This window comes from Nicotiana tomentosiformis, chromosome 10 (genome assembly GCF_000390325.3).
Source record: "Nicotiana tomentosiformis chromosome 10, ASM39032v3, whole genome shotgun sequence".
Classification (NCBI taxonomy): Eukaryota; Viridiplantae; Streptophyta; class Magnoliopsida; order Solanales; family Solanaceae; genus Nicotiana; species Nicotiana tomentosiformis.
Window position 1 is genome coordinate 57,656,439 of NC_090821.1, and position 11,417 is coordinate 57,667,855.

The 11,417-nt window shown below is 32.1% G+C and overlaps 2 protein-coding genes across 2 annotated transcripts; one reads left to right on the forward strand and one right to left on the reverse strand.

Annotated features, from left to right (window-relative positions):
* The first annotated feature begins 1,679 nt into the window (after positions 1-1,679).
* On the forward strand, positions 1,680-3,297 carry LOC104097261 (glutathione S-transferase U10-like). Its single transcript, XM_009603809.4, has 2 exons — positions 1,680-2,107; positions 2,791-3,297. The coding sequence occupies exons 1-2, from the start codon at positions 1,787-1,789 to the stop codon at positions 3,157-3,159; spliced, it is 690 nt and encodes a 229-aa protein (XP_009602104.1). The 5' UTR covers positions 1,680-1,786; the 3' UTR covers positions 3,160-3,297.
* A 927-nt stretch (positions 3,298-4,224) lies between these two features.
* On the reverse strand, positions 4,225-6,621 carry LOC104097262 (large ribosomal subunit protein eL34). The gene is made up of 4 exons (XM_009603810.4): positions 6,453-6,621; positions 6,260-6,339; positions 4,657-4,766; positions 4,225-4,581 (listed from the first exon to the last, which is right to left on the reverse strand). Exons 1-4 carry the CDS (start codon positions 6,529-6,531, stop codon positions 4,488-4,490), a joined length of 363 nt encoding a protein of 120 aa, XP_009602105.1. The 5' UTR covers positions 6,532-6,621; the 3' UTR covers positions 4,225-4,487.
* Positions 6,622-11,417: the final 4,796 nt, after the last annotated feature.

An 11,417-nucleotide genomic window follows, 5' to 3' on the forward strand; every position in this document is an offset into this window, starting at 1 on the left:
AAATGCTTTGTTTCACATTTGAGATCATTTAGAGAAGATTTGGCGTACTTTGATTGCATTAAAATCGCAAATTCAAAAAATATTTTGTTGAGCAATACAAAAAAAATTATACCAACCAAGAGAACTTTAATAAACAATTAAACATATAGGCTGATTGCAAATAACACAAAGTCATAACAATCTGTTAGAGTTTGATGAATGATTGAACAAGCACAAAATCGTGCTAAAAGGGTAGGGTTTGTGAATATTAACAAATACATTGAATACAGATATCACAAAAGCATGTCAATATAATAGAGTTTGCGAACAATTGACTATAAAGATAGAATAAATGTAGCATAAAATTAACCAATTCGGTATAGAAATCCTTAACAAGCAATAATGTGTATGTGTTCGAAGGATATTTTCTAAATACATTCAAAACGGGGATAATATTTAAAGACCATTCCCTTCAAAGGTCATTCCTGTCAATCATTCGAATGTAGTTCAATTCGGAAAAAGGTCAATGATACAAATGACCCTGGAAGGAGTTGATCTTGAACTTTTGACCTTTAGGGAAAGTCATCTGACCAATGGGAGTAACTTCTAGTTTAATAAGTTTTAACCTATGGGCAAATTTTTCAATTTTGACCTTGAAGGTTTGTCAATTGGTCGGGTGACTTGTCCCAAAAGCCAAAAGTTAAAGAGCACCCCTTATGGTATCCTATTTCTTTCTGAACAAAGGAGGAGTCCAAATAATTGAACCTGCATCTAATTTTTTATCCGCTTAGGAAAGTCTTAATTTAGATGCAAAATATAATAGATTAGCTTATATATCGACAGTATAAATAACTTTTATTTAGTTATTCAAAAAACAAAAACTGTGCACAGTCAATACCAACAAATATCATGTATTATTTGTTTGGTGAATGCAGCAAGTTTTAATAGAATGACACTTTCAAAATGGGCCAAGTAGAGGTCTACATGGACCGGGTTGGTTCGGTTTTGTCGAGTTTTTCGGGTTTTCGGGTTTTTTTGTTACATGAATTTTATTCCAATCTTACTTTGTTAAAGTTATAGATATAGTTTTGATAATTGAATATATGTTTAGTAAATATTTAAAAAATTGACAAACATATAATCTATTAAAATATTCTAATAAGAGAATTTTTTAGTAACACATGATAGTTATTTTTTTAGTCGTCTAACAATAATTTTTCGTTAATGTACGCTTTCAAGGTTAACACATGATAGGATCTCAAATATTTTTACATTTTTTAAAGAAAATTCAATATAAAGTCTTAAAAATATATATATAAATTAAATATTTATATATCGGTTTGGTTCGGATTTTTTTTACTCAATAACAAATCAAGTCAAAGCAAACCTAGTCGGGTTTTTTAATCGATTTGATTTGATTTTTCAATTTGGACGGTTTTCCGGTTCGATTGGAACACCTCCTAGACCCAAGTAGGTATACATACATTGAAGGCTGTTTGCCAAAGAATTATTTTATCAATTTAACCTGCAAAAGTATAACTTGCAGTATATAAATCTAACACGATTTTTGCAAGCAGCCTTACTTTGACAAAGTCACATGACATTTATGTTTGTTTAATATTAAGGTTTCCAATAATTCTAAAGCAAATTCAATACTTTATGATCAAAAGTTTGAACTCCATCCTTCTAACTTTAGTATTATCTTAATTCACCTAATATCATATGAAAAACTCTATTTAAACATGAACATAACTCCTCATATCATACCATAGAAAAAAATCAAAAAAACACTTTCAAATTAAAGGTTATGGAGAAAGAAACTGAAGTTGTTTTACTAGGCTCCTGGTTCAGCTCCTACTGTAACAGAGTTAGACTTGCCCTTGAAATCAAAGGCATCCAATATGAGTACACAGAGCAAGATCTAACAAATAAGAGTCAAGAACTCCTCAACTACAATCCAATACATAAGAAAGTGCCTGTTCTTGTCCATAAAGGGAAACCTATTGTTGAATCAATTGTCATACTTGAATACATCGAAGATTGCTGGAAAAATTTGACCAAGTTGTGGCCAGAGGAGCCTTATGAGAGAGCCAAAGTTCGCTTCTGGATAAATTATTATGATCAAAAGGTAAAATACCTACTAAATTACGGATGTGTTTGATATGAAGAAAGTTATTTCCTAGGAAAATATTTTGAGGAAGCCATTTTATGGTGTTTGGTTATCAGGAAAAAATTCTCAAGGTAAGGGGTAAGACTACTTATACATTACGCTTTCCAGACCTCACTTGTAAAATTATACTGGATTTATTGTTGTTATTGTTGCTGGTTATCAGAAAATATTTTTTACAAACAAACATTTTCTATCAAAAAGGGAATCTTTCCTCACCTATAGACGGAAGTCTTTTTCCAAGCAAGTGTCTTGACTTTTAACTTTATTGGAGTATTATTTTCTCCAACTTACCAACTGTTAGTCTTCAAGCACTACACTATCATTTCTTAGCCTTATTAATCTTAAATACCCCCCAAAAAAAATCATCAAAACACTCTCATATTTTGCTAATATTGTTATTGATCTTCCATATATATATATATATATATATATATATATATATATATATATATATATATATATATATTTTGGATATTATTTTTACTCGCTAACCAAACACGAGATAAAGTATAACATTTTCCGTGAAAATGACTTCCGTCACACCACACACACTTTTATATATATGTTCCTTACGTATATCGAGTGTGCACCTAAACTAAATTTATGATAGTCTTAACCTTTTCCCTATATTTGCAATATAGATTGGACCAAGCTCAAAAGCTGTTCTAATGTCAAAAGGGAGTGAAAAAGACAAGGCAATAGAAGAATCAAAGGAGGTGGTAAAGGTGCTTGAAGAGGGAACTGAAAGGGACTTTCCAAAAAGATCACCATTTCTGAATGGTGAGAATCCAGGGATTCTTGATATAGTAATAGGTTCAAGTGCTTGTAATGCTGAAGCCTTTAATGAAGCTATTGGAGGAGGAGAAGATCTTAACCTGGATAAATATCCTTGCCTTTTTGCACTTGTTACTGCTCTGAAAAACTTACCTATAATGAAGCAGTATCTTCCACAACACCATGATCTTGTTGCTATTATAAGGAACAAGTTTAACTTAAACCAAGATGCTTGATTTTGTTAGATGATTTACAGTTCCTTGAGACTTTTATTTTGTTTCTTTGCCCTGGTACTTTTAAAGTATAATTTGATAAACTAAAAGGGTATGTGCTATAAGCAAGATCATTGTCACTCATTGTATTGTTGATTTAAATGCACTGTTTATTTTAATTGTTACTTAAAATTTATTGTATATATAATCATTTGTCAACTTCATTCTTACATAACAAATGAAAAGACTCATGATTTTGACATGGTGTGATTATTACCCTTCCTACTGCTCGCATCCTCCTTGAATAAAACAGGTACTTCTGGCCACTTTCTTGCCAATGATTCTTTTGGTTTTGAATATATTTAGAAGGCACAATTGATGATAAAATAGGGAGAAAATTGTCTTAAATTATTCTTATGAGATCATTTATAAACTCATAAATCTTATATTTACAACAATTGAGCGTATTTTAGTAAATATATCAGTTTTTGGTACGACACAATACAAAAAAATACTATCACAATAACAAACAATACAATCTACCCAAATATTTGCATCCACAAAAAAATTAAAGTACAAATAAGAAAAAAGCAATCCAAACAGAGTGTAAGCAGTAATGGCATAGAATGAAGTGTATAGGGTTCTGTAATAGTATGGATGAAAAAAAAATTGTAACAAGATTCACAGCATAGAAACATTCTTTCTCTTCTGGCACCAGGTGTATATTCTTATCAGCTTTGACTGGAGATCAGTGTTTCCCAACAAAAAGCCAGTCACGTAGATCCAAAAATAACTATGACACAGATTAAAATGCTTTAGTAGCGCGGTGACATAGGGTATGCAGTTTTGAACATGTAAATAAATCTTCAACCGACCAAAAAGAGCAAGCCTATCAGAAATGGTAATAGATAAGCAGAGCATTATATAGCAGCAATTTAAATCACATTACAAAGAATTACATAAAACAAACCAGAATGACAGCAGACTTTGAAACAAAAGGATGATCTGCTGATAGTGACCGAACATTCATTTATAGCAATTGGAGCAACAAAACCAAAAACTCAATTAACCAGCAAAGCTGTATGCCGATTGAGATGCAAAACTGGAACTAATACTGATTTGAAATACCATCAAATATCCATAGGAAGTTCAAATACCCAGAGTAAGGCAGAAGTAGAGACCTAGCAGAACAGATATTTCGACAAACTTTAGAAAAACATTAAATATAGCATTTTAACAAAAACCAGCAACATACAAATCTTAAGCCCAAAATTCAAAATACATTTTCACGATTCCTGGTAGCCTGCAAGTATCAGAAAATTCCTCTAGTGACTTCGCCAAGCATAAAAAGCTTAGCTCTTAGCAGCTAGCTTTTCCTTGGCTTTCTGGATCTTCAAAACCTTCTTCACAATCTTTTGTTCTTCCACCAAAAAGGCTCGTATGATCCTGTACAAGACAACATCTAGTGAGTTTGAAGAACACTATTGTTTGAGAATACTCTCTAGTGCATCGAAAATATACCTTTCACGTACGGCACTGCCTGACAACACGCCACCATAAGCACGGTTCACAGTCCTCCTGTTTCTGGACAATCTTGACCTCTTGTATTCAGTAGGCCTCAAGTGAGGAATCTGCAAAAGGAACAGTTTCAAGTCATCTAAATGATGACACCTGAAACAACTGCATAAGCAAAGAAGACACGGCATCTGCATTCATGTCTTAAATATAAATCGCTATCAGCTACCAGAGCGCACGTGGGTTTTATAGATGACAAAGTAATTGTCCTCACAATATTAGAAATATTGTAGTGACTTGAAAATCTACTCGTCATATATTTAGGCACTATATATTAAAGGGAAGATGGTACAATACCTATTTGCTACACAATATCTCATGTTTTAGAACATAGTCATATCACAAAGCTCTGTTCTTCAGAACATTACCCCTCAAATAACAACAACAGCCCAGTGAAATCACACAAGTGGGGTCTGGGGAGGGTAATGTGTACACAGACGTTACCCCTACTCCAAGGGAGTTGAGAGGCGGTTTCCGATAGACCCTCGGCTCAAGAAGACGAAAAGGGACAATATTATCACTACCAACCCCTCAAATAACAAGTATACCAAAAAAAATGAATAGTGACTTGCAGTCCCAAGCAGCATTATATTATACACTCAAAATTGTAATAATGGTTTCAAATTAGCCCCCAGACACTCAATTGAAAAGGTGGGAGCCTCAATTGAAAATACAGTCGAGGCAACATGATATAATAATGTGAAATCTAAAATAAGCTTCAGTTTTTCCTTGTGCTTGAACAGCATTGGTTGACCAAACTATTCTAGTGAACCTTTTCCAACTTAGCTAGATATTTATTTGGAAAAATAATCTCAAGAGTCCTAAAGATAACCTTACAGCAAATTACATATTATTTTGGAAAACCCAAGACTGTCACATAAAAGGAAATAATTTAGGTAATACACACAAGACGGAAACCACAATCTCGTATTAAAACCATGTAAAATTAAAAATGATTCAATTGTTCGACAATATACGAATGCAAAACATGCTACACACTTCCGATGTTTCAACCTCTCCCCCGATCAACTAACATTGGACTTCTTACTGAAAATTAGACATGCAATTTTTTTCCGTTGCTTTGATATTTGAAACATGTAAGCTTATCCTCGTGTAAATCATCGGCATATCCGTACTATCACACAATGACCAATACTTATCCCCAACTCCCCATCAAAGTGATCAGGTATTGATACTTCCATACATTCTAGAAATTGTGAAATCCGGAGACTTTAATTTGTTTCTCTAGTAAATAAAAAACAAACTACCACACTGATGAATCAATCGATCAACTACACTTCAATCCTAAATAAAAATCAAGCGAAATGAATCCACTATATTCAGGTCCATTTTATCCAAATATTAAATAATTTGGTTTCGCCTTTTAAGGCAAGTCAAGTTATGGGTTTACTATAAATCTCACAGTTATCACGGGAAACAAACATATTAACAGAAAAATCAGTACTTATATAAAACTAATCAGAATCTAGCAATGACATTCATTAAAAACATAGTCAACACAAAATTAAGAGCAAAAAAAAAAACATACCCCTTGAATTCTTTTTCCAGTAACAGGGCACTTAGGTCCACTAGCCCTCTTCTTAGTACTCTGATAAATCAGCTTTCCACCTATTTAACATCATTTTCCAACACATTCAGTATCCAAAAAAAAAACTCACATATTTTCATCAAACAAGAAATGCAATAAAAAAGAACAAAAGAGTATAACAAAGGGTACGTACCTGGGGTTTTGACAACCCTATGTTGGTTAGATTTGGTGGCATAGCTGTGCCGTTTACGGTAAGTTAGTCGTTGGACCATTTTTCACGGCGGCTTTGCTATTCTCTCTGTAGCTTCTTTCTTTGTTTTGGGGGCTGAAGCAGAAGGGCTAAACGAAAGGAAAATATATGTAGTGTATGTAACTCGGACAGCCCTAGATCCTACGGTTGATATTGGTTGATAGAATCTGACGGGCCTATTAGCCCAACAATATGTTAGCCCATTAATAGTATGACTGAACTGAAATGGGCTTTGATAGAATCAACTCATATTTTATTGCAATTTTTTCATTCATGTACAATATTTGAAACGTATTTACCAAAATTATTCTAATTTTGTATATTACCCGCCCTAAATAAAAATTACTTATAAATTATATATAATTCATTATTAGCGTCTTAAATTAGAAGATTTAGTTACATTTTTTTTTTCTTTTTTCTCTCCTCTCCTCTTTCCCTATTCATCGCCGACTCTCTCATCAATTTTCCCTTCTTTCTTCATCACTCTCTCTCACCGTCTCTCTCTCTCTCAATAAAATTTGTGAATGAAATTATAGATATGGAGCCGATGGAAGATGGCACAACCGCACAATATATTCATGGCTTGGAAACGAAATGAGCAGTTCTTGATATTAGGGGAAAACATATGAAGGTCCTCGAATTAAAATATAAAGACCTTGTCCTTGTGTATATAACTCTTCTAAGCCCAAAATAGTTTGGACTCCAACTGTTCTATTCTGTTCAGTTCTTTGCATAGCTAGGCATGACTATAGAAAGATATTTTCTTTCCTGTTGCACTATTATTGTTCAGAGTTATTTATCGATCAATAAAATTTGAGGGTATTTTATCGAAGAATTAACCCAAATAGTCGCTCACCTAATCATTTAAACTAAAAATAGCTAGTGAAGGTATAATATATGCATAATTTATATATTATTTGTGTATAATTGTATACAATCAATGTATAATCTATGTATATAGCTAGAAAAAGTAAACAATAAATATGACCGGCTATTTATGTAAAGATCCCCATTTTATTTTCCATCATCGACAACCATCAAATAATAAAAAACTTTGGTTCAAATTCGGCATCTCGAACAATATATGGTGCAACAATTTAAAAATAAATTTCGTACAAATTTAATATAAATTTCTATATCTACAACAACATACATACTAAAAACAAAATTCATACAACTAATTATATAGTATATACTTATTTACAACCTATCTACCACTTTCATACATTATTTTTACCCAATTAAATACATCTACAACATCATACATCTTAAATACAATTTTCATATAAAATTTATACAATATATCTTTTGTATGTATTTTGTATCTAATTTGTATATATTTTGTATGTAGTGTGTTCTTCTTCCTCTTTGAAATTCCAATCAAAACTTCCTCTCTTAATACAATTTTGAGACATATCAGCAACTTTATGTAAAAAGATAGTATTGATAACTTAAATACAAATTTCATACAACGATTCACACTTTATACAATTAGTTTTCAACTTTCATACAACGTTCAAATAAAAAAATATATAACTACAACAGAATAAAATTTAAATATAATTTGCATACAACTTTAATATAATTTCGTAACTATTGTATGTCATGTGTTCTTCTTCTTCTTCTTCTTCTTCTTCGTCTTCTTCTTCTTCTTCTTCTTCTTCTTCTTCTTCAAGTTTTAATCTGAAATTCAGCCAAAATCAAGTCTAATCTTCACCAAACACCCTCAAATTTGAGATATAAGCTCCAAAGAATATTCCTAATTATTTGCAACAACACCCAATCCTCACACATAATAGTTTTTAAAAACCCAAATTCGAATTCAAAGTTTCGAAATTTTTTAATTGTTGTCAATGGTGGAGAGTCAGGAACCTTCAAAATTTATTGATTGATAATTTCAATTCGAACACCAATTGTGCAACATTGAAGAAAATTGCTAAGTTAAAACTTTATATTAAAACAATTGAAATTCATTGATGAATTCCCTGAAAAAAAGAGTGGATAAAAAGCATAGAAAAATGAAGGAAGAAAAATTAGAGAAAGAATAGAGGAGGAGAGAAAGAGAGAGACGAAGATATATATATATATATATATATATAGAGAGAGAGAGAGAGAGAGAACAGGGACGGAAAATAACTGATTCCATACTCAATTCCTAATATAAAGGGATACTCATTAATACTAATTTGTATATAATTGGTAAATTATATATGCCCACATGTAATTAAGTTAAAACTTGATTTGGAAGGGTAATAAAGATATGTAGTATAGGAAGGTAAAAATCTCTTTCTTATCGGGAAAACTATATGGTATAGCCGCTATAAAAAATAATATATATGAAATATACATATTTTATACATAATCAGTATATATTTTTTGTATATTGGTTTACAAATATAATTATTTTTGGCCGACCGGCCAGACACGTAATTTGTCCTGTTTTATCCCAATGTGTAGGCATGTAGAGAATTTAAGTTAAGACCGATGGATTTAGGAGTCCATTTATTGTAGCTTATTGAAAGTAATTACAGTAGATATCGAGGGTTAAAAATCAGTTTTATATGCTGAAAGTGCTAAGATATACTCCATTTTTTATACTGAAAGTAGTTATATAATTAAGTATTTGAATAAAAGTATTGAAATTGATAATAAATATGATATTTGGTAACAATGAAGCAATTTATTTACAAAAACATATAAAAATATCATTACATAGAGAAGGACGAAAGACCAAAATGAGAGGCAGAGGAAGTTATAATTAGAGGCAGGGGTGGTTATCGTGGGGATCAGACGGATAATTACGCTAACGGTGCGACTTAACGGTTATCAGATTATAAATGTAGTAATCTGCTAGCTATCCAATAAGACAACGAGCGGATTGGTTTCAGATTAACAATTATCGGGCGGCTTATTGGCTAAACCAAATAGAATTTTTTTGAACAATCATTCAATCAATACCAAATAGTTTCAAATCAATACCATATTTTTAATACCATCAATACCCAAAATGGTATTTTTGAATTGAAGAGTCTTCAAGACTACTCATACTGTCATACACGTATTAACCAAATTTTTAATACCATCAGACTACTCATACAGACATATACGTATTACTCATTGAGATTTTGATTTTTCGACTTCTTGTTTTATGATATCACGCGCCAACAATATGAATAGTTGACTTGTAATATTATTAAGAAAAAATAGGATATGAGGTTGAAATATTATATAAAAAATAGAATATATGATTAATTAATAACAAGGAAGGGCAGGATGAGAGAAAAAACCAAGGTAACAACGCCATCACACTAAATCCATCATTACAGTAAGTGACATTTTTCATCGTTACGTAACGGTGAATTTAACAATATAATACAATAAAATTTAAATAACAATCAACACAAATATTTTATTTAAAATAACAATATAATACAATAGATAACAACCATCCAAACAAACAAGTTGTTAGGAAGAGTGCTCCGGAATTACGAATATACATAGTAGAGTAAAAAATTTGGTCTAATCAATATGCTCATGAGTTGAAAAGCTATAAATTAGGATAATTAACTTATGACTTTTGATCCCTATTTTGATTGATAAGTACTTTTTATAGTTTATCACACGTGTAGATAAATAAAAAATGCTTATACGCTGGTCACCAACTTATAAGCGTACTCAAATATATAGTAAATGTGAATATGCATGTGATCTTACTTATTGTGGAAACACGTATATACTCTATCCCTACTATGTGTTGGTCAGCTGGTCCATTTAGCATAAAACGACCGACTCTTGTTTTTTCTCTAGTTTAAATTAAGTTGAGTGAGATTTTGAAAAAAGATTAGCTAAAGTAGAAGTTGATAAAAAAAATTAGTTGAAGTAGCTGATTAATGGGGTTTCTATTGAATTTTGCGAGAATGGACAATTAATTTATGAATAAATAACTCATAATGCTCGAAAAGGAGAGCTCATAATGCATTTCTCAAATAATGACGGTGAGATAAATAAATACTTAATGAATAAATAACTTATAATGCTGGAAAAAGAAATGCATCATTTTTTAAATAAGTCCTACGCACCAAATATTTTAATGAACCACATCGGAAGCATTGTATATGAAATTATCTTTGATAGAAAGAAAGGGGTATTGAATGCATTCTAGTTCCAAACAGCCTAAACAATTTCAGGATATTGTCACGTCCTTAGTCTTTGACTAAGTACACGTACGTGTGTCACTTGATAACTTGCTCACGATTTTGCACAACTTGCTCATGTTCTTGCTATGCCAAGTCAGCCTTACTACACTAAAGATCGCTAAGGAAATGTTAGAACACAGGAGAATTACCAAAGGCAGCTTTTGTATTATAGAGAATTTGATTGTTTTGTTTGATGAATTTACAAATGAATTGCCTCCTTTATATACTAGTCACGTAGGGCTAGTGTGTAAATATTAATTGTTACACAAGTCCCTTCTCTAGAATTCTCTATATAACTAGAATCTTTCAAGGACTTTCCTAGCAAATCCATAGGTTTCTAGGGTTTTCATAGGGAAACCTCTATATTTCTCTAGAACATTCCCACATGTGTTAGTCTATTTCATATGTAAGCTTTCCATATGACAAAAATATGCAAGCCGCAGCTATGTGGTATGATGATGTGGCAGGCCATAACACTCTCCCCCACCAAATTTTGCACCGCCCTCGGCGCAAAGCATCGACACGTACGCGCGCACCTCGCCTTCGCGTCACCGACAATCGTTGTTCATTAGCCATGATGCTCTATGGAGCGGTTCGCTTTCACATGTCACAATGTACTGGTCACCTTTCTTCTTGTCCCTTTTGTACTTTGGACGGCTCGCAATGATGGCCTCGATCCTCCGCCCATCAGATGTCTCTCCTTGCTCTTAGC